The sequence below is a fragment of the Chenopodium quinoa genome, unplaced genomic scaffold, assembly GCF_001683475.1.
Source record: "Chenopodium quinoa cultivar QQ74 unplaced genomic scaffold, ASM168347v1, whole genome shotgun sequence".
NCBI lineage: Eukaryota > Viridiplantae > Streptophyta > Magnoliopsida > Caryophyllales > Amaranthaceae > Chenopodium > Chenopodium quinoa.
Window position 1 is genome coordinate 183,261 of NW_018743363.1, and position 24,878 is coordinate 208,138.

Consider the following 24,878-nt stretch of genomic DNA (forward strand, 5'->3'; position numbering starts at 1 on the left):
GGATGTGTCCCTTAAAATTTCAAGGCTTTTCAACACCGGGCCTCGAAACCTCCAAAATTTCTAAAAAGCGTGGATATTAGACTTTAATTTTGGAATTTTTTTGACTTTTTTTTGCCCGGAAATAAAAATTGCGAAAATGTTCACCATGGTCTCTAAAACCTTTCGGAAATCCATTTGGGTGGGTGTAACCATCTAATTTGCCTTTAAACGACCAATTTACCGGTTTATAACTTGCACCGATTTCATTAATTCAACCATACCACGAACATTAATGACAACAAATAATGATATCATATTAGGTTCCAAACGACATTTTATGGCCCCGAAATGTATTCATTAAAATTTCAAGACTTTTCGAAACCAGGCCCGAAAACTCCAAAAATTCTCAAAAAACATTTTATGGCCTTCAATTTTTGAATTTTTTGACTTTTTTATCGCCCGTAAAAAAAAATTCCGAAATGTTCACCATGGTCTTTAATATCCTATGGGAGTCCAATTGAGTGGGTGGAACCATCCAATTTTCCTTTAAACAACCAATTTACCGGTTTACAATTTGCTTCGATTTAATTAACTCAAGCCTACCACGAACATTTATGACAACAAATAATGATTACATATGGTTCCAAACGAAATTATATGACTGCGAGATGTATTCCCTTGAATTTCAAGGCTTTTAGACACCGGGCCCTTACCTCTAATTTTTCTCAAAAAGCGTGGACATAGCCTTTAATTTTGGAATATTTTGACTTTTTTTCACCCGAAAATAAAAAATTGCCTAAATATTTACAATGGTCCCTAATACCCTCCGGGAGTCCAATTGGGTGGGTGTAATGGACTGCAACCATCCAATTTGCCTTTAAACGGCCAATTTACCGGTTTACAACTTGCACCGATTTCATTAAATCAAGCCTACCATGAACATTTATGACAACATATAATGATCATATATGGTTCCAAACGGCATTATATGACCTCGATATGTATCCCCTAAAATTCCTAAGCTTTTGGAAATTGGGCCTCGAAACCTCCAAAATTTTCTGAAAAGGAGTGGATATTAGACTTGAATTTTGGAATTTTTTTGACTTTTTTTTGCCCGAAAATAAAAACTCCCAAAATGTTTACCATGGTCACTAATACCCTCTGGGAGTCCAATTGGGTGGGTGTAACCATCCAATTTGCCTTTAAACAGCCAATATACCGGTTAATACTTGCACCGATTTCATTAAATCAAGCATACCACGAACATTTATGACACCATATAATGATCATATACGGTTCTAAACTTATTTATATGACCCCGAGATGTATCCCCTAAAATATCAAGACTTTTAGATATCGGGCCCTGAAACCTCCAAAATTTCTCAAAAAGTGTGGATATTAGCCTTTAATTTTGGAAATTTTTAACTTTTTTTCGCCCAGAATATAAATTGCAGAAATTTTTATCATGGTCCCTAATACCCTCCGGAAGTCCAATTAGGTGGATGGAACCACCCAACTTGCCTTTAAACGGCCAATTTACCGGTTTACAAGTTCCACCGATTTACCTGTTTATAACGGCCAATTTTATTAACTTGCACCGAACCTGACTTGAACCGAAATTGAACCAAACCCGTTTTAACCCGTCAAAATCGGAATATAACCTGAATTGTTTCTAATCTGACTTGAATTCAACCCGACTTGTTCCTAACCCAACCCGAATTTAACCCAACTTATTACAAACTCGGCCCGAAATCAACCCGACTTAGCTTGTTATTGACCTGACCTAAATTAAACACGACTTGTTATTGATCCGACCCGAATTTTACCAGGCCTATTATTTACCCAACGAAAAATTCAACCCGATCAATTACTAACTCGACTCGAAATTAACATGACGTGTTATTGATTCGACCTAAATTCAACCCAAATTATTCCTGAACCGATTTCAAATCACCTTAAATGCAATTTAGACCACCTTATTATTGTTGATCAAAAAATTTTGTCTAGGGAGACCAAGTCGGTCTAGGCCAGCAAAATAAAGGAGTATCATCCTCAAATTTTAGAGATAAATATAATATATATTTGTTGTATGGTCAAAGGAGATAATTATCTTCCTAAATTATAGACTATAGTTCCCTAGTATATTGCCATATATATTATAGTCAAAGGAAATAATTAGCTTGATAAAAATGATAATTATCTATTTATAGTTAGTTGAAACCGAATATGATCTGACTTGGAAATGACCTGACCTGATTGTAACCTTCAAATTATTAAGTTAAACATAACCCGACTTGAATCCGAGAATGACCTGACCTGGAAATAACCTAACCTGATTATAACCCGCAAATTATTGACTTGAACCGAACCTGACTTGAACCCGAGAATGACCGACTTGAAAATGACCCGACCTGATTATAACCCGCAAATTATTGACTTGAACCGAACCCGACTCATGCCCAAGAATGACCCGACCTGATTCTAACCCGCAAATTATTGACTTGAACCGAACCCGAGAATTACCCTAACCTGTACCTGTTTTAACCTGTGAAAACCCGAATTAAATCAGACCTATTGTTCACCCGACCCGAATGTAACCTGACATGTTATTAACCCGACCCAAACCTGATAAGAAGTATGACCCGACGTGACCCGACTTAAGCATGACCCAACCCAAACCCGACCCGCATAAGTTATGGAATTAATCCGAATTAACCCGACCCGAGTTGACTTGACCCACTCTTACCCGACCAAAATCTGACCCGTTTACCCGAATTGAAAGCTCTAGGTGGAACCATCCAATTTGCCTTTAAGCATCCAATTTACCCGCTTTCGTAAATGCTACTGGTATTGGCCATAAGTGTTCACGGGTCGAAACAACAATATATGACCCCCGGGATGCATCCCATAGATTTCCATGAAATTTTAACACCGGGTCCAAACACCTCCTAAATTGCTTTGATTTTGTGTATTATAATCTTTAAATTTGGCTTTCGCACATTTTTTTTTTCACCCGGCGAGATTAAACATCTAGGTACTTCCATGGTTCCCATAGGGACTTTGGGAGTTGTGAATAATAGTGCCCGAAACAATCTCATTCATCCTTAACATCATATTCTAAGGCAAATACAACATACCCTCAAATGACAAAACTATATGTTCGCATGCCTTGTCCTTGGGTGCACATGCCACACATCCCCTTGCACCATTGTCATCGGTAGGGTAAAATTAACCTGTCACACAACCTCACATTCCCTATTGGTGGGTGAACAATCCAACACTGTGAATTCTATATATTGACGAACGCAAAACTTGAAACATTGCCAAAATATAAAAACTGGAGGAACGCGTACTGTAGACATACTAAGGGAATAGAACGCTACATATAAAACTTTTAAGCTGTGTAGTTAAAATATTAAAAAGCCATAATTTTTAAACTATACAATACATTTTTGCTAAATTATACATAAACTGTCACAGTTACACGCCTCATTTGGCAAGCTATTTTAGCTATACAATCTATTTTAACTAAATTATGCCTTCTTTATCAAGTTTAGAGAAAATTATCTGTAAGATAACTAAAGAAAAATTATGAACACTTCCAATGAGGATGGCCTTCAAATAATAGCAGTAAAGTGCTATAAAAATAATGTACAAGAGGCATCTATTAAGCAGATGAACTAATGTTCCGAATCAAGGTCACTACTCACTAATAACTTTATATTACGGTGATCACAAAATTGCAACACTAACAACGAAAATATTCGATGCAATGGCAAATTATTGATTGCCACTCTATCAGACGATTGTGATTGCCAGGACGAAGGGAATGTAGGAGAGATTGCCAATAACAAAAAAAAATTAGGACTAAAATGAGTTTTACAGAACCCACCTTTTTTACTCGGGGAATATCAATGCTAAAGCAAGTTTTTACAGAGGCAACTTGTATATGCTTAAAACACATACCAGGAGGCCAACGCTTGAGAGAAATAATACATTCTTGTCATCTGACGGTCTTCGTTATAGCTCTGTACAAAATCACCCCTCTATATATAATCATATATGAACCCAACAGCACATCACTCGCCTGTCTCACCTGATAATCTGCTCTACTGATAGGGGTGCGATTCTCCTCTAAAATCAAGGAACAGATGGCCTTTCAGCTCAGGATACATAAAGCAACTGTTATATCTGGTAGTATATCCGCTTGAAATTGAACACCCTATGATGAAATCAAGATCCATTTACCACCATCTCCGATGAGGAATTTGTGGGTAAATGAGGATGTTCCTCCCCTTCCATTTGTCCATTTTCTCGACTTTTAGATGAAGTACCAGAATTATTTGGAGAAGTAATGATCTCTTCACTTCCATTTTTATCAGCCGAACTATTTTGGCAAGTAATGATCTCTTTGCTTCCAATTTCATCAGCCACATTATTTTGAGAAGTAATGATCTCTTCGTTTCCATTTTTATCAGCCAAACTGTTTTCATCATTGTGATTTCCAACTACTTCAGCTTCTCTCTTTTGACCATTGTCCATGTCAACAGTACTCTGTGTATTTGAGCTTTGGGAAGCATTATGTGCAATACGTGCTGCTTTTTTGTTGGGCAAAACTGCCTGGCTGAGAGTAGTGCACAAGGAAGCAAGGATACTCTCTCTTGACACTTTCTTTTGATCAAGCCGCTGCTTCTTGACTAATCCAGGCTCCTCCTTAGAAGATACCTTCCTCTTCATACTTAATGACTCTAGAATACCTTCATCCCCATCAGAAGCTTCTGTCTGTCTTTTAGGTGGAGGTTTGTAATCTTCATCATCCTCATCATCATCATAATCCACTAGTCCACCAGGTTTAGGGCTGCAAATATTAACGTATAGCTATTATATACCAGTGGCAATGTGGCGTTAGTAACAGAATACTGTCTGCAGATTCAATTTACCTTAATGTTGCGCAGCTAGGAGCAGAACCGTTGGATGAAACAGGATGCTCTTGTACCCTTCGATTGTTGGACACTGTAGCTGATGCAGTGTCTTCCTCATCACTGTAAAATGACAATAAATTTTTTTTAAGAAAAAATAAATAAAGTAGAGGCGGAAGCCATGCATCAATTCTATTATATAGGACAGGATTACAGCAGATACCTATCCTCATTGAAGTAGTCTTCCTCTTCTTTCTCCAAAGCACGATCTTCAACCCGTTTTCTTGAATCGACATTTACTGCAGATTTCGTTCCAATGCTCTCAAGGGACTGCAAAGTCTCAGATCAGATAAGTGCATTCCAGAAGATAGTAGTATAAGACAGCAATTATCTAACAAGATACCTGCTCATATTTGACTCTCAAAGATTGAATTGAAGCCAACTTATCAAACTTGCTTAGCTGACTCCAGAAAGATTCCACCAAATACTTGAGCAATGGCTTCACACTTTCCTGCAAGAAACTTCACCCCATCAGGACTGGAGCTCATACGGAATCATTCATCAGCAACAAAGTAAATATATAAAAGTGCAGCAAGCACCTTGCGTATGTACTCAAAGAGCTCCAAAGCTGCAGAATTGAGCAAATTATATCGATCGCCATTAGCAACAAATGCATCCACTATGGGTTTGAGAAGGCTGCGTCTCATAATATAATTATTGAGATTTTCATCCTGCAAAATAGCATAACTGTTCGATTAATTTCCAAAAGATTCAAAGGTTAACAAATCACAGCTTAAGGCTTAACATGAAGTAATTTGAATGGCTCATGATACTGCCTCAGTTCCTATTGATAATACTGTAGCAAATGGGGGTAGCATATAAGGTAAAGGATTTAGTTATTGCCTTATTGCAGTGGTGATGGCCAAAGGGTAAGCCACCAAGGAGGCTCTTTAGATGCAATGGCCACTGAGATAATGTCAGTGAGTTTGACATTTATATAGCTATTTGTCTAAATGTAACTACACCCGGTAAGGATGGAACTTTTTTTTAGCATTAGCAGCCAAAAACACAAACAGAGAGTAGAACTGCATCTAATAAAGTCATAAAGATACAAAGCAACAATACCAGAAAGTTTCACACTTTGAAGGCACTGCCTATATATATATATAATAATTGATTTTGAAAGGGAAGGCTGAACATTTATAAAGAATCCCATTGTAGGTCACATCAGAGGGTCAATAAGCCAGAGGCACATCATCAAATTATTATTGATCAATTAGCCAACATCTACAAGGCTAATAACGGTGCAACCACTTCCACAAATCAATTGTAGGTGACTTTGTTACGAGATAGTTTGATGGAGAATATTTTGGTCATTGATATCAATATTTCCGGTCTAGTACCAATTTTCTGATTTTTGACGACCAAAAGCACAATGGCCTAGTTACCTGAATGATGTGATAGCTTCAATGCCTCATAGAGATCCATGAATCTCACTTAGCAAGTCATCTATCCCACACCTACTTGGAAATACATTTATTCATGAACTCGTGATCCAATAAACATATCATTACTATATGATCTAATCATATAACTAATATATAAAGCTAAACTTTTAGCCAGGTCAAGAGACAACGATACTTGGCGTTTCAACTTTTCGCCAAGTGTCGCGCCATGTAGGCAACACTTAAATAGAAGTATGACACGTAAAATTTATTTGTATATATTTTTCATGAATAAAAAAGTTATTTCTTTTATAAGGATAAAAACTGAGATAAATTTTGTTAGATAAAAAAAAAATAGTTTAGAGTTTTATTTTCAATAAAATTTAGATAGATTTATAGGATAAGAGTTTTATTTCCTATAAAATAACAATATATCACAAGTACAAAATAAATAGTAAGTTTAGTCAAACCACGAGACAATGACATTTAACGTTTTAACTTTTCACTAAAGTTGCACCACGTAGACAATAATTAAATACTTTATCATATAAATTTATTTTTATATCATAATTTTATTTTATTTTTTGTAGGGAAGGAAATAATTCAAAACGTGGAATATTCGTTTATAGTATACTCTAATTGAATGAAATAAAATACTTAACAATCTAATATGATTTTATTATTGTATGTAAACCTGTCAATCAGGTCAAGTTATGGGTTATTTCGGTCGAGTCACTTGAGGGTACGAGTCAAGAATTGTTATAAAACCACATCAATTCCTTACTAATTTTGTATCAATGATACATTTTAAAACCTTGATACATCAATAAAAAAATAAAAAAAAATTAAATAAACAACACTGGCATCACGGGCACATACTAGTAAAATATAATCTTAAATTTAGTAATAAGCACCACATGTCAGGAAGGTGCTTCCATGACTACCATGCGTAGGCACAACATACCTATAAGGCCATAACACAATTGAATTTTCATTTTACCAAAAACCCATATCCATATACATGACAATGTATGGCCCTATCTTTCACGAAGACTGTAATTCAATTGTTACTCGTATGTGATCACTGCTTGGTCTATTGTAAATCCAAAGGCTCGAATGCCACATCACATATATATGCTACTATACAAGATAGTGGTTCCGAATAAAAGGTAATCAACGAGAAGGTCATGGCCAGGTCAGGCTTTAGCAAAAAAGTGTCCTATATTGGGCAAAATAATTAATGTCCAGGCCCACTGATATTGGGTTGACTTGCAGACCAGGGTTAGACCTAAAAGTGCATTTTCACAGTCCAAAACCCAGCTTTTCTATCCCAAAAGTCTGGATCCCGCACAATTTCTGGACTGGGTCAGACTGGGCTGATTGATTTTCAGCTATCCTTAAATAAGCAAAGCAAAAAAACAAATTGACTGAATTTTTTATATAATTAGCAAAATTTGCCCTAATCTTTAAACTAACCCTCAAAGTTTAACTAATTAATGTGAAAGATAAAATGACTTACATTACGAGAAATCACAGTGCGGACAAATCTAACAGCAGCAACTACTAGATACTTCTCTCTTCTCCTCGTCAGATATAAAACTTTGTCCATGGAATTGTTCAGCAGGAAGTTGCACCTGCACCATAAAAGAAAATTAAAAGATATTATGCCAAATCAGAAGCAACAAAAATACCAAGCTATATCACTGCAAAAACAGGGAAATGAATATTTACTTTATCTTGTATAGATGGTGCACAACGCAAAAGCACAACAGCTCGCACACGCTCAATAGAATCTCTGGCTTTGTGTAGCTGTGTTTATCTAAATTTTCGACATCAGAGTTAGCTAAAGTCTTGCCTCCACCAGGGCAAGAATAAGTTATGGCATCAATTAACTGCCCCAAATGCCTCTCGTAGAAAATCTCAATTATAGTATCTCTCTGCAATGCAATACATAATAGGACATGTAAAGTATCATCACACATGCAAACATATAATGATAAAAAGGAAGCAAGAAGCATGACAAAAAAAAAAAAAAAAAAACTTACAAGCAAAATTCAGGGACAGTATTTTTGTAAAACTCGTCAAATAATAATCAAAATAAAAGTCAACAACCACTATTTCACACTTGCACACAAAAATTCAACCAGGTCGAGGTCACATACTCCATTTGCGCAAGGGATAAAAAGGGTAATTAATTGTTGCTCGACAATTGTACTAATAGTTTACACAATCCATTTTAAGAGTCGGTTATCTGTATTTTATATAAGAATATACTTCCTCTGTTTTTTTAATGTTGCACCACTTGCCTTTTGAGAAAGTTTCACATTTATTGCACCATATCCATTTTAGGAAAAGAAATTTTTGTGTTCACACTATAAATACCTAATATACCCTTACTTATCAACCCTTACTTTTTATTTTGTGTATACAATCACATGGGCAACTTGGTATTTCTACCTTTCTTTCTCATCCTTTTTTCCACTACCAAAATATTTGTATCAAACCCTTATGGTGCAATAATAAAAAAAACGGAGGAAGTATATTTTATTAAAACTACACAAGCATTGTACAAGTACAAAGAGGACAGGGTGTTTTCCCAAAGATACAGAACTACGATTAGCCAAATTCCTTTGTATTTCCTCCGTAGATTAATATGTGATCTAAAAGTCCAATTAATAAGGTAACATGAAAAACCCAATCGGAATGTCATAGTTACATCAGGAACAAGCTTAAACTATACCCGCCACCCTAGAACCCAGGATGCACATAAAAAAAAATAAAAAATAAAAAAAAATTGAAGAGTAAACAACTAAACATATATAATGCAGACAAACTCATGCCCTACCAACCATTGAATAAAAAAATATGGTTCCAGCCGTGATTGGGGAGCGATCGCAATGTTATGGTGTAGAGTAGGTTAGCAAGTTCATCAGGAAGGTTATTGTCTTATAAAATAAAAGGAAAGAATATCACTGATAAATGTATAGTTAAAAGAAAATCATTTAGTTCAGTGGACGTTGAAATGAAATAGATAGTTAATTACTAACATGGTAGATAGCAAGGCATAAGAGACATACATACCTGCGCTCCTGACAATGTGTACGAATCTAACAAAGTACGAAGGATTTCAAGAAACTGGCAGTGCATATTATCCCCAAAATCGGTAAGCAGACCTTGGACCTGAATAGAATAAATAGTCATATAATCACAGCCAGTTTTCTCAAATGTGATAGAGTATTAATAATGATTCCAATTTACTGCATGCTTCAACAAATTTGGCAACATAAACAAAAGTGTTGAATCACAATAATTGTCTATATGTTGCAAAATGAGTCAATCTAGTTATCTCAGTGAGACAATCTAGTTATGGTTTTGGGTTGACAAAAATTCAACCTAAAGAACTGACGCCATAATAAAATCTTGCACTCTTGCAGCTGTTACGAGGTTTGGTCCAATAATAATCCCATTATATTCTTTTCCATAAATATACTTACCGAAACAAATGAAACCAAGAATAGTTTATAAAATTCGCAACAGTAACAAAAAAAAATTGACAAGTTCACACAACAAATCAAAGAGATATAGTGGCTAAAAATACAAAATGCATTCGCATATAAAAAGTCATATAGTTGATAACTATAAACCACCATTACTTTATACATTGAATTTCATCTCATCTATGATGATACAAACTTAGATTAAAATTCCAAGTTATTTAGCTCAAGTTACGCTAACCTGAACATTGCCCATGTACGTTTTTGAAATTCTGCAAATATCAGTTTACAGTCCAATACTTTGTTTAAAAGGGTGGGGGGTGGCTACATGGCTAGGTTTATTTAGGTAACATATTTTTATTTTATTTTTAAATCTATGCCTGGCTGCAAAAGCTGACATATACCCACTGTAGTCCTTGGCATATGTAAAGCTTCATATTATCATACAATTACTAATTTACTATACCATGTCAACCAAAAAGGCTAGACCAAAGAAAAACTACCACTTGGAAGTGTTGCTAGCAACATAATGCAACATCAAGAAGTCCTAAAGCCATCTATGCCCAAAAATTAACTAGCAATTATAATTAAGATATTCAAGGTAAGAACAGCACTAACATGTAACAGCAGAAGCAAGGTCTAGAGATGTCCATATTTATTCAGCTTTCCTCCCAACACACCACTAATATCTATTACAGGCAATGTTCTGCTTCAAGGAGGATAAATCCTGCCTTACAGCCTCAATTCAGTTCTTATGTCTATCTTTTTTTTTTTTTTTGGTAATCCCTTACAAGAGTCTTCTTGCATTTCCATAATATATATCCATGTCCATATCCTCCTAAGATAACCAAACCATTCATGTCTAGCCTTTCACATCTCATCATCAACAGGGGCTTCCCCAACCTTAACTCTCATCACTTCTTCCCAAAGTTCACTTCAAATATGGTATCACATCTAATAAACCATCCTCATCACTGCCACCATTAGCAGCTGAACTTCAATTTTTCTTACATAGCTGAAATGCTACTCAACTGAATTTTCCATTGAAATTACAAATTATTGTTTTCCTCTTACGTAGTACTCTTGCCACACTCCTCCCATTAAACATAACCAGCATTAAATATCATCATCTCCTTGCATGATTGAAACACTTACTTTAGTGTAGCATCAATCCCAATCTTAATCTCTTCTCCACAGTCAAAGAATCCACTGCCTTACCTTAATTTACATCCAAACAGTCTCCTTTGGTTTTACATAACTTGAAAACTTTAGCTCAAGGATATATCTCCAAAATTCTAACTGCCAAAAATGCCTTGTCATATTCACCAAAAATAATGTCACTTGTCTTAGCATATATCATAGATTGTCTCCTTAGACTGTCGTCGTGAGTCCAAAATTCATTATTGCAAACAAGGATTCTGATACAGCAATATATCAGTATTACTTCTCAGTGTCTACCTTAATTATACATTAGTCTTAACACTCAAATGTCATTAATAGTTTGGAACCTGCAACTCTGCAAGTAGGCTTTTCTAAGACAAGCAGCTTGAAAACTTTTTTAAGTAGTATTATCTCTCATAAGCAATTTCCAAGTAAATATAAATATCATAAAGATCTTGTGCTTATATTTCTAATACCCCACTAAGCATCCGAATGGACACATGGCAACCAATGTATACATCAATTTAGAATTGTTTATAAATCATGCAGCTGGACAAATTCTAATTCAGCAGCATGGGAGGAGATAATTTCTTATTGAGCAGTTGGGAGGTCAGGAGGCTACTTTAGCTTCTCCTACTCAAGGTGTAAATCTTGATGACCAAGGGAACGCATATCAACACAAATTCAAAAACACGCAGTGTTATTTCATATACAGTGAATAAGAAGTCATATAAATCGCAGTTTCAATATTACTCACTAGAGTATAAGACTTCCACAATATTTTACGAATGGAAAGTAACTTTTTTTTCAGATAAAGAGTGAATTGCCAAAATAAATCCGAATAATATATAATGTATCAAAGCCATTAATATGCGTACCAAAAGACCAAGAAGAGGAGTGCCTTCAGGTCGGACAACATAACTACGCAAAAGGTTTGGATCCTGATTCAAGAAAAGTATAAGGATATCTGTCCTGCATGCATTAGAAGACATGTCATTAGGGTTTATCAACATGTTTAAAAGAACAGCCTTAATAAAACTTTTTTCGTCACAAATTAAAGAGGAATTTTGGTCAAGAAAGACCAAAGAGATCAAACATGCACAAAATTGTCAAGACCAAATGGCAACTTGGCAAGGAACCAGATACATGATCCAGGGAAAAAAAAAACCCTAGAAAAGGAAGCAAAATCTCCTTACCCGGTCAAGACAAGTCGTTTGTCTTCACTCTGCAAAATGTCACTGATGATGTCAAAAAGGCCTTCATTTACGAGATCCCTACAAGAATTTCAAGGTTAGAAAAGATAAATCAAGTAAAAAAGTACTAGCTAAAGTGCTCAAAAATAAGAAAATTCATTGTGCGTGTGTGTGTAAAAAAATTTCTTCATTGGTTTAATTAAGTTGCTGATTTTAAGTAGCTCAAAAATAAGAAAATTCTTTAACTATCAAGTTGCAGATTAATTTTATATTTTAAAACATATACTCCGTAATCAATAATAAGCAGGCAGTTATTTAGTGGGTGTGCACTTTTCAGATTTAATGTCAGTTAAATGGGTCTTTTATATTTATTTCAAAAAGGCTAGGGATTGAATTGTTTAATCTATAACTCTATAAGGATCTTCTTGCATACACATTTTTCCTTCAGATTATGATCAATGTGAAAAGCAGCCTTTAAGGATCAAAACAGTCTAAAGGTTCGTAGGGGCATAAGCAAGAGTAACTTAATATAAAGGTCTATTTGTAGTTCTTAACAAGAGCAAATAGAGTTCATATATATATAATACAGAGATAACATGAAATGTGTTTTGCAAAGTTTCACTATGTATAAAAACCCAAAAGATACAGTGGTAAATAGTACAGAACCTCTATGAAATGTACACTAAGAGGTGTCAAGTACTCAATCCTGTATGAATACAGAGGTGGCTGAGGATATATGCACCCCCAAACTCTTTACAGTCACAAGAATCGGATTGAAATAATAATAAAGATCAATTAATCCAACTAGACAAGAACAATAGTTGTCAATCTTCAGAATGAACCATTACTAAATTCGAGGAACTTTTTTAGTGCATGAAGCAACCAAGAAAAATGCTTGAACAAGACAAACTTGAAACCATAGTGGTTGAATACCTAAAAAGTCGAAGCTGCTGAACCATTTGTAGACTCTTGCTTAAAGTGCAAAACTCGTGCAAAAAATAAACCTGCACCCATTGCAATAAAAGAGTCAGTGCTATCAAGGACATCCATCCTGTCCCAGGGCAATTTGCAGAAAAACCACCAAAAAATGTCAGAAACAAAGCCGAATAGCTGAAACAGTGGCAGCTTTCAGAAGAGACTAAAAATGATGTTTTTTCTTTCTTTCTTGAAACAACCTCAATATAAAGAGGATGAGACATAACATTAGCCTACATTTTCCAGTTAATCAGCTTGAAATTTATTGGCATAACATTGTTGGCAACATACTATAGCCGACAGCTCAGTTATGTTTCAACCAACGGAATTAAGGCTGAAAGTTTTCACTGTCATTGATTCTCAACATATTTTACTTCAACTTCTCAATTTGGCTTCCATATCCATGACTAGATATAGACACTTCATACTCTAACAAGGGTGCAGATCCTTACATGACACTACAATGTTTAATCGTAAACTTAATTTATATTAAACTACAAAATGATGGAGAAGAGAAGTATTAAACAGGAAGGAAAAGAGAAATGATATGCTCCCTCCGTTTCTAAATATTTGCTCCACTTTCCTTTTTCGGCCGTTTTAAAATACTTGCTCCATTTCCTTATTTGGAAAAATTTTACAATATTTAATTAATTTCTCTCACCTAGTGGACCCAACATAAATCATATTTTATTAATTTCATACTCTCTCCTCCAATTCTCTCAACTACTTTTGTTTTATACAATTTTTTATTCTTCCCCTTAACCCACTACCTCCATATTTTATTACTTTCTCTAAATTCTCCTAAAACTCCGCGCAAAGAAAAATGGAGCAAGTATTTAAAAACGGAGGGAGTACATACACACTGATGGAATGAGATAAGAATTGCAACAAGAATTAAAAATCAAATCAGCCCGAAACGAGTACTTGTACACTAAGTGTTGGTAAAAAAATTCCTATAAAATAAAGAATATGTTCCGTTAACGGCGGCGAGTCCCCGCACTCAAGTCCACATTTAGGAGTCTTGAGTCTGAAATTGTAGCCATTACATGCCTAAACCTATGAACACTTGTACTCATGTCTGAGTTACATAAATGATAAGTCTAAGACAGGTGCAGTCGTTTCATGATGAATCCATTACTTCCCGATCTAACAGCGACCTAACCGATAATTACTTCCCGTAAGTTCAGCTAGATGAATCCATCTCAACCGTACACATGCAAACTGCAAAGCATCTGGTAACCTTTCATTCGCAGTATAGTACTTCTATAAATACCCCCCACCCTACCTCATTGGCAGACTGCACTTACTCACTAACCTCTTAAAGCTATTTCTCTCTAAAATATGTTCTCTTGAGACTTGGTGAATAACTCAGGCATTGGAGGGGGTTTCCCTGGCTAAACTCTCGAGGGTTGCTGATGTTTGTAAATCCTAAACATGTGCAAATAGGGATATGTTGCAATATTTGTGAAAATTCCTAAAATGGTAATTGTTGCAAAATTTGTGGAACGGAGGAAGTATGTGACATCAGTCAAACCACATAGGTAACTTGTTTTATTATCAAGAGTCATCAGAATACCAGATTCTTCTTGGAATCCACCGATGTGCTGGGTGATTTCAACCGTGAGAACAGTTCCTGAATGAAAGTATTGTCTTCCTTCAATAACGAAACTACCTGTAAATAGAAATTCAACCTGAGGCAACAGTAAAAATTAACAACACTGTACAAGATTTGAAAGTATTGACTTACAACACCATTATTTGCATGTACTATGGAATTCAGACTGGCAATAGTTGCATCATCCAATACTCTAGTCAAAGCCACATCCTAACAGATATTAAAAAGCTCTAGTAAGAACCCTCTGGGTATAAATTGAAAACAAAAAAGCAACTGAAAGAAATTCAAATAAAAACCTTCAAGTAACCAATTCTGTATGTTTGATGTATCTTTGACAAGACTGTGGGATCTTTAATCGGTATGGCCTGAAAAAAATAAGAAGAAATCATCACAATGCAAAAATTAAGGGGGTGTAAATGTGTTGCAAAGCTGATTCCATATGTTACAATCTCACATTCTCACATAATTCGCCTACTTCAAATTCAAAACAGAAATAAATGACAGTTCAACTCACCTCCTTAAAAACCACATGCCCCATCAAAAAATCCCGATGTCGAACATGGGGAACATCCGGATCATCTATAGAAAATTATAAAAAAAAAAATTATAAAAAAAAAAAAAAAAGGATCAGTCATTAACCCATGATACAACACGTTGGGCTCACATCTTCTACTTTAGATAAAAATTTTAAAAGAAAATCTCTTTAGTAGGATCAAATAAGAAATTCAAATGCAGCATAGATTGCTCCATGTAAAAAGCATTTTCTCATTGACCAATAACAATAATTAAAAGCTAGAATCAAAGACATACGATGATACGAGCTTCACCCAAAACTCCAATCAGCATAATTTTAGCAATAAGTTCACAAAATGCCACATGTAAGAAAAGCCCAGACATAGACCAGCCAAGAAAAACATAGAGATATGTGTAATATGTTCAGCTGTTCATGACTATCAGACTTCTGTAAACTGATAGATGCCCACAACCAGATATCAGAATAAGAGATTAACTCTATTCCTTTGTGTTTCTTCAATGGAATTATGCTTGTGCCTTAACCAATAACGTCACTAAAAATTCTAACTTTTTTTTAAGCCAAAAGATGCTACTTTTTCCCACAACAAATCAAGCAAGAAGGCCTCTTGAAAAAATACAGGCATTGTGCTACAACCACGCACTCCAAAAGTTTGCCAATACAGCAGTGCACAAAAGCAATTTCTATTTCTTAATCCTTACAAAACCCCCTACCCCCACAGTGAATGTGTGGGAAACCTGAAACATTGAAAGATCATACCCAAGACTCTTCATGCAAGGCAACAACTTTCTCAGTTTCTCCATAGATGATATGCCAATGATAACCCTAAAAGTGAAAATTATACATGTGAACAAGACTCGTTATATTGAGGATTGCATTTTTTAAAACACTCATTAACAATAGTGATAACCTACTCTTGAATCATTTAAGACACTCATTCGGGATGACACCACTACATAATAAACTAAAATTGACAGGAAAAAAGAAAAAGGAAAGAAAAGCAAAACTTACATTCAAGACACCCAATGATATCCATGATGAATTCATCTCCAAAAACCTTCTCAAAGATCTGCGGACTATTGAGCATTACTGCAAACGGAAACACAAAATACAAATAGCAACACATCATGTCACAAAGTTAGAAATAAAACAAGAAAGAACGGAGGATGAAAGACCTAAACTACTTTTCACGTAGGCAGAGAATACTTACGAATGCCTTTGACAATTTTATAAATAATATGAAGACTGTCAAGATTCTCAAGGTCCTCAGAAATCCTAAACAGGTTCATCAGCTTCCTGAAAAACTCTTGCTGTAATAAACCACAAGGGTGAAGCTTAGGAAACCAGCTAGAAGAACAAAGAACAATAAGAGAATAATAGACAGCAGAGCTCAACTTGAAATCAACCATGTAATAACATTATAAGAATCTAGGTAAACCACAAGGGTGAATCTACTTTACGTTACAGGACACAGGTATGCGTGTGTATGATGTCCTAGTAACACAGGTTCCACTCATAATTGAGGACAAAACAGTGAATCACAGGAAAACCACAGATCTCTGTTCAAAAATGCCCAATCAATCAGGTAGATAAGATAATAAGCAGATAAAAGAACAAACTCTCAATACTCCCTCCATAGCAATAATCCTTAATAAAATAGGTTTGTACACTTTAGAGATCAATATTGTAATTTTAAACCAATTTTATTAGAGTTGAAGAATGATTCCCTCCGATTGTTTTAACGGTCCTCCTACTTTTTAATCAAATCCGTTCTCAAAAGTCTTCCTACTTTTTCTATCTTACGATTTTAGGCAAAACTTTTCCGTCACCTATCCTACTTCGCGGGCCTGTTTACTCAATATAATAATACCATTTCTCTAAAAAAAAATACTATTTCATACCAAAAAAAGTCAAACAATGGGACCCCCACCAGAAGAAAAGTAAAAAAAAAAAAAAAAAAAAAAAAAAAAAAAAAAAAAGGAACCCACTTTCCACTATACACTCCTTTCCTTGGTTTTGTTGCGGCATTAAATAAGAACATCAATGTAAAAACAGAGGAAGATAAATACATTGACAGTGTTAGATTTTAAAAGAAAATGTTTTCATTAAAGGTAATTTCAAAATCTTATGTAGTACAACTATCTTTATAATATAAATATATAAAAATAAACAAAATAAAAAATAAAAAAAAAATGAAAGCATGACCTATTGACCAATATCATTTCCCATCGACGATTTAAACTTGAATGGAGGATTAGAAACTGAAAGAGTGTAGCTGAACAAAAAAACAAAAAAAAAAAAAAAGAGCAGCTTACAAGCGAAAAGGTGTCAAGACAACTACTAGCAAATAATACTTTCTATATATACTAGTTAATTATCAACAGAGAGTTAAATGTCAATTAAGCAAGATTTACAAGCAGCAAACTCACTTCCTAGACACAAACACCCACCCACCCACAAGAAGTGACTCTGACACTATTAAAACGAGACTATATCTATTGGGTGTAAAAGCAATCATATATAGAGAAACAGAGCAGCAAAGTTGACTGGAAGAAAAAGCCATACTTACATCATGCAATACAAGTTCCGTCAATCGCATTTGATCTGTAATGCCACTCTCTACCACAATCTGCTGGAGCAATGGAAACCAAACCAGTTAAGAATTAATTGATCAAAAGCACACATAAAAGATAAAGGTCAGGGAGCAAATAACCTTTTTGATGACTAAATTTCAACAATTTTTAAAGTAACTTTTAAAATAACATGATGGGGACTGGGGAGCCCTCTCTTGCCCATACCCCCCTATTACACCTACAGTAAAATTCAGTAAAGATATAACAAACACTACTCCATATCATGATAGGAAACAATTTCATAAGAGGCCCGGAGAATTGATAGCTATTAGCAAATGCCTCATTAAAGGATTGAGTCATTACAGCCGAATCTGCCCAAGGGCAACTGCTTCATGGGGACATGCAAGCTACACGACTGCTTTCTTGACTTAAACAAAAAGGGCTACTCTCATTATTACATTGGGTAAAAACAGTTTGGAATGAAAGGAATACTTCATTTCTCCACAAAAAGAAGATGGCCTTATACTTTCATTAATACTACTGTTGCATCGACTTTTATAATTTTTCAACACTAGTGTCCTGTGCAACTGTGCAAGTCAAGAAAGCAGTTGCCACTAATAAAATTGATATCTTGACAAGATCCAGTAACATGTAGAGATTTTGAATTTAAGAGTATATAATGCTTAAGTCTCATCAACACAAGCAATACTAGCAGTTAGCAAATAAGCAAAATATTGCTTTTTAAAAAAAAAAGACCTTCAATATTAAAGGAAGTGTTGACAGCTCCACAGCAGGAAGCTCCCGCAACTCACTGTTCACACTGTGGAAGGTATCATCTGAAAATCACAATAAAAGTAAACTATTAAGAAAATATAAATACTAAAAAGGATGAAATACCAATCAATTGAACACTTGAAAGCATCTACAATTTACAAACAGATACTCAGATGCAAAATGAAGCCAACAAAGTCAGTTAATATTGAAATTAGATCCCAGCACTGAAGGAAAACTGGTTGAAGCAAATTAGCCAAGTGCTCTAAGATGAATGAATGTTAATATAATTTTTCAATGTAGATGATGACTCAAAATCTATTGGTGTCTGTAAAGTAGATAGACAGCGCTTTTGTAGGCAACAGATTTTGTCCAACTTATCACAGCATCAGTTAATTAAGCTACAAAATTAAGTTAAAACTCAAAAGAGTGAAGATGTTGTATAGCAAATCAAAGTTACCTGCCATCAAAAAAATGTGAGAACATGGTGTATAGCTAGCAAGGAAGGTTGCAGATTAGTCTATACCTCAATAATTGAGGTCCTCAAAATGACATGCAATTCTTGATGATATGGCCCCATAAAAGAAAACCCACTATGGTTATGAATGATCAAGGTAGCTAAAGCGTCATCTTGGAAACATTATCACAATTTTACAACTAAGTGGCATATTGAAGTTAAAAGACTGTTTTCATAGTTTAATAGTAATTCATGTTGTCGCTCTCAAACTTATAATTACAAAGCTCAGAACCCATAAAAAGTCCACATACAAGTCACGGACTAACAGATTTAATGGGCTCATACCCCTCCAACAGATAATGACAGATGAAAAGAAACATTGTTTAAAGTACGTTACAGCTTTATTAATGAAGAGACCAGCAAAGCAAAGGCTGATCACAGAGAACTTAACCAAAGCAATGACTAACAAATAACGCCCTAAAAAGAGCACAATTGTGTTTTCAGCACATCTCCCAGCTGTTGACTGTAATATCTACGTCCTGATTTACTAGTTTCATCTTCAATTGACAACACTGGATTTGCCATTCAAATCCTAAACCTAGAGCCTTTATCAGTATTTTCTCACACGCCAATAAACCCATCTAGCACAAACAGATGGCTACATTACAAAGGTTCAATGTTAATAAGCCAACATATGAAACACAGATTATGCACCGTAACAACAAGGAACAGATGAAATACTAGATCTTGAATTGAAAACGATACTTTCACCCCAAACTCCTCTCAACTTATGCAAACCCTATGTTGCAACCATATTATCCCTTAACCCACACCCAAGACCCAATCAATTATATCTCGGCCACGAAAAAATCTACTAAAGCCTAATGCACAAAACAGAATACACCCTTGCTAGCATATGTAACAAACATAAACATTAAGAACGATGATACCGAACGGCAGCCTCGCCTAGGATCATTCATAACCATAGTGGGTAAAATCCAGAATTACCACATTCCCTAGACATAACCAAGACGAGCAAATAGCAAATGTGTACTTCCTGCTCCTTAAAGATTGCTCTATTTTCCTTAATGGACCATCTACCAAAGAACATTCCATTTCTATAAACTAAAAACCCCACTACTTAAAAGTAAACATTTGCCGACTTTTTAAATAAAATTTCCCTTATCAGTGTCATTATCCTCCCTAACTTAGACTCCATCCAAATAATTAACCCTTTTAATTTACTGATTTCTTTCTCAATCTTATCCATCTTCCTTCTGTCTTTCTTTCGTCCATCCCAACCCTTCTATTACTCCCTCTACCTCAGTATCCCATGATATATATCATGTTTTTCTTCTTGGTTTTAAAAAGCGCGCCTCGTGGAAATGGGCTTCAGCTAGGCGAGGCTCATTCACTTGTGGAAGGTGCGCACCTCAAAGCGCCTTTGTTAAGGCGCGCCTTTGCGCCCCAAGGAAAATAACTAAGATTTAAGTTATAAATTGAAGAATGATGGACATTTTTTCAAATTCAGACTACCTTAGGCCTTAGCTTTACATATATCATTATTTAATTTATCATGAATCTTTTTAAATGGAATTAAGTACAATCAAAGTAAAAAATAATTTGAAATAAATATATAAATACATGCGCCTTGCATACAAAAGGTGTGCGCCTTCGCCTTGTGCCTCGCGCCTAGGCTGCAAGGACCACTTGCGCCTTGGTGTGCCTTGCGCCTTTTAAAACTAAGTTTTTTCTTTATAGGTGTCCCAAAATCTTATTCCTATTTCATTTTTTTTCATTTTTAGACACTCAAAATGTCTAAAATACCCTCGTTATTTTAGTCTATACTCACTGCACTACCCAATATACCCTCACATTTCTTCTTGTTATTTGTGCCCCACTCATCATCATGTACTTCTTATTTCCTGTAAAACTTTTTCATGTACTCTCTCCACCTATTTCTTAATTCCCATGAAATATTACAATTGGGATTTATATTATGGACGGAGGGAGTATTAAATTTCAAGATCCTTCCCCCTGATAGATTCACTTCAATATTTATAACAGCTATAATACCTTTCGTCAATCTCTATAACAACTCATTAATATTAGTCCAAAACTCTCAAAGAATTATCAGGGAAACGAATATCAGGGCCAAGGATGATTTAATCATCATAATTTTATTTTTTTTAAAACAAAATTTTAAATAAAAAAAAAATTAAAAAATTAAAAAAAAATAATAATAATAATAAATAAAAAAAATAAAACCTGAGGATTGTGTATTTTTATAGGTGAAAGAGTAAAAACCAGAATATTATATAGTTCCAATAATCTTCCTCATCGACGGAAATAGAGAGCAGCAGACTTTTGTCCAAAACTCTTAGGGAGCGTTTGGTTCGCGGATTATAGGTATTAGGTATGGGTTTAGAATGACCAAAACCCATACCATATGTTTGGTTGTCAAAAATATGATTTTTAAACCCAGACCTCAAACGAGGTATGGGGTTTAGAAACCTTGGGGGGGAGGTGGGTTTGGCTCATTCCATTCCCTTAGGTATCAAATATATGAAATTAAGGGGATGATATTTCATTCCAGAATTGAACCAAACACATGGTATAAAGTATCAAGTTCCAACCCGATACCACCTTAACCCTATTCCTGATTCCAAACCTATACCACTCTGCGAACCAAACGCCCCCTTAGAAGAAATAGTAATATCTTAAAACCTTGAACTTTTCTATTCAAAAATTTTCCATCAGCAATTCATCATAGCTAATGTCTGGCACATGCAACAGTACTTGCAGTATACATAGTGGTACTAAATCTTAATGATTATAAATTAACTTCTACTCGTAATAAAAATCCTACTAGGATGATAAATGCAACTAATATTTTAATGAAGATTCCAGCTGCCCTTGCATATATCACATCATACCAGTTCTCAGTATAAAGCATGGCAACAAAAGACTGATAATGATTTACTTCAAAACTATCTAATATCACAGACATATTTCAATTTTTGCAAACTATCAAAAACTGTCACATCAAAAGAAACGAACATACACTAATCATCAATTTCTTGATACTATTTGATGCCTTTTTCAAAAATTTAGTACAGGGATAGTTCACAACAGCAATCATCACACGGAAATGAAATTAAAAACAGTAATGAAGTAATATAATGAGAATAGAAACTGAAAGTAACAATAGGATAAACTTACGATTAAGAGTAGTAAAATGCATATTTCGTTGCACGTTGCATATGTGATCCCTGCATAAATCAGCATATAAGGGCTAAAGCCAACAAAAAAGTTCCAAACAAAACCGCCAAATATAAAAGAAGTTTGCATTACCATATATAAGAACATCCAGCAGTTTCCTGGAAGCTAAGGGCTAATTCAGTAGAATATTCTGGATCTCTCCAGGAAATAATTGTATCTAGAAAAGAGAAATATATCAAGTAAAAGCAGAATATAAAACTCAGAACACAATGCTGGTGTAACAAACTAGTACCTTCTTGTTTTCTATAAATGTCATCTGGGGTGATCCGGTGCAAGAGCAAGGTTTCATTATCCTCTTCATCAATGACGAACAGTCCTAGATCTTCTGACCGCTGCATTAAGCATTATCTTGTTACTGGTATAGTGGTATAGCAGTGTAACTAATCCATTATATTAAGAACAGGAATAAAACCAACCTCTACATAATCCACAGTGACATGACCAGTTCCCTGATCCTCCCACTTGCCATCCTCATTTAGACGATAGACTTTGACCCGCTGAAAGGAACATAATATAAATATTGCAGCAACAAAATCAGATTTTGAAACAAAATATATCAAATCCAGATCCGTGACAGCTCGGTAAAAAAAATGCAAATTAGAAAGTTGCACAGTGAATTAAAGAGCAATTTTTCAAAAAGGATCCTGGTGATTTGGCCAAAGCCACGATCACTAGTGATTTGGTCAAACGTGTTAACACATTCCCTGTTAGTAATTAAGAACTAACTTGACAACATAACAAGTTAAACAACAACTCTGCCAAGCATATGAAAAACAACATAAATGGCTACACCAATCAAAAATAGAGCAGAATCAGTTGTGGCAGGATGTCAAATAGTGTAGCACCATTGCAAGACCAGCATCAAATTTTCAGCTACATATCTACTATAGAACTCATTTCACAAATAAATAGTGCTAACTAGAAGATGTCAATATCCATCAAAACTTTGACATATGATTTCATTCCCTGAGAAAATTCCATTCTCCTTTTCCTATCAGGATTTTAAATAACATTTTAAGAACACATAGTCTATTACATTTTAATTATAAGCTTCAGATTCTATTGATAACCCAAACAATGAAAGTCATAAATTCTTTCATCTGACTAAAAAAAAAAAAAAAAAAAAAACTCAGTACTAGTATACTACACCATAAATACAGTGATAAATGTGAAGTTACCTACACGGCACATAAACACCGAGAACACACATTTCAACAATCAAAAAAAACATATGCAAGTTCAGCACTTGACTCCCCAAAAAATATGAAAGTTACTGATCTCACTCCATCCATATTCCTGAGCTCACCCACCAGCCCTAAGGGCTTGCGAATTGGGATATGGGTGATACCTTATCTGGGAATTAAGATGAGGTAGTGATTGTGTGCAAAAGAGGAGGACAGGGGAATTATTATACGCTACTAAATGTGCACTTCTCCTTACCCAAGAAACCCCCCTCTACCCCGAATATTGTCAAGCGCATCATCAAGTGGGGGTTCATGAAATTAGGAGCATCAAGAGTTTCCACCAAACTTCTCAAACAAATAAACCCATTTTCAACCTCATTAAATAGAAACATAAACGACCTGAATCACTTCCATAATTGGAAACGGCGTGCAACACCAGCACCAACTTCAAAACTCATTCCACAAACTATCTTTTGTAGTAGCTATCACTCATTGAAATACGAAGTACTTTTTTCAGCTGTTCTACTAAGTGCTATCTAAGCGTATCAGTTCAATTGCAGCTGTTTCAGTTATCTATCAAAGAAACAACTACTTAATCAAGTTTTCTCTACAATCAGCTATACCAGTAGTAAAGCAAACAACTATTGCAACCCTAAACTCTATAAACTAAAGCTCAAAACATCATATTTAGCATTAGTAGTGATTTAACTTACTCTAAACACTAAAAGCTACTATCGAAAACGCCCGAAATCGCAGTCACCATCTACCTATCAAGCACACAAATTTGCAGCAACTAGGGTTTCGCCCGACCAAACAAACCCTAATTAAAAAAACGTAAAGAAACTGTTTCATCAAGTAGAAACGCCAAACACAACAGATAATCGAAACGTTTCGAAAACCAAAAACCCAGAGAAAAAGCATAAAAACCATACCTGATGCTCCCGAGAACATCCAACAGCTACTAATCCCAACTCACGCTCCCTCTCTCTTTCTCTATCTCTCACGCGCCGCCGTTCAATACAATTCTTGAGATCTAGGGTTGCGTCCATTGAGCCCTAGATCTGTAAATTCGAAGCACCGATTGAAAAGAAAGGGAAATAGGGGGAAAACCGAGCTAAATTAGGGTTTAATTGGAATTGGAGAGACGACTACCATGAAAGTTGAGCTTCATCGAGTGGCCGGCAGTGGCGATGAAGGGGAGGTTGCGCTTGCGTCGAAGTGTTTTTGACTCTGAAAAAAAATAAAAGAAAAAAAATAAAGAGGAGAGAGAAAGTGAAGAGAGGGAAAACTTGTTGAGA

The 24,878-nt window shown here is 35.1% G+C and overlaps 1 protein-coding gene across 4 annotated transcripts; it reads right to left on the minus strand.

The window, feature by feature from the left end:
* Positions 1–3,590: 3,590 nt before the first annotated feature.
* Positions 3,591–24,878, minus strand: LOC110738058 (serine/threonine-protein phosphatase 4 regulatory subunit 3-like). Of its 4 annotated transcripts, none has more exons than XM_021918424.1 (25): positions 24,733–24,878; positions 24,513–24,635; positions 22,813–22,893; positions 22,629–22,728; positions 22,469–22,553; positions 22,337–22,386; positions 18,643–18,722; positions 17,883–17,942; positions 16,524–16,623; positions 16,325–16,402; positions 15,296–15,360; positions 15,078–15,146; positions 14,914–14,991; positions 14,743–14,838; positions 13,125–13,195; positions 12,195–12,272; positions 11,877–11,970; positions 9,425–9,523; positions 8,075–8,280; positions 7,863–7,977; positions 5,498–5,629; positions 5,302–5,409; positions 5,122–5,228; positions 4,920–5,021; positions 3,591–4,837 (listed from the first exon to the last, which is right to left on the minus strand). In XM_021918424.1, exons 1-25 carry the CDS (start codon positions 24,733–24,735, stop codon positions 4,213–4,215), a joined length of 2,805 nt encoding a protein of 934 aa, XP_021774116.1. In that variant the 5' UTR covers positions 24,736–24,878; the 3' UTR covers positions 3,591–4,212. The 4 variants fall into 4 exon arrangements, with proteins under 4 accessions (XP_021774116.1, XP_021774115.1, XP_021774118.1 ...); XM_021918423.1 differs by having other exon boundaries at positions 17,883–17,945; XM_021918426.1 differs by having other exon boundaries at positions 17,883–17,945; positions 24,513–24,641.

What these genes read in the sequence shown, in the direction of transcription:
- LOC110738058 (XM_021918423.1), bottom strand. An exon ending in CTCCTCTTCTTGGTCTTTTG is followed by an intron (nt 9,524 to 11,876) that starts GTACGCATATTA and finishes TATTCTATTCAG; the next exon opens with GTCCAAGGTCTGCTTACCGA. An exon ending in TCTTTGAGTACATACGCAAG is followed by an intron (nt 5,410 to 5,497) that starts GTGCTTGCTGCA and finishes AGTTTCTTGCAG; the next exon opens with GAAAGTGTGAAGCCATTGCT.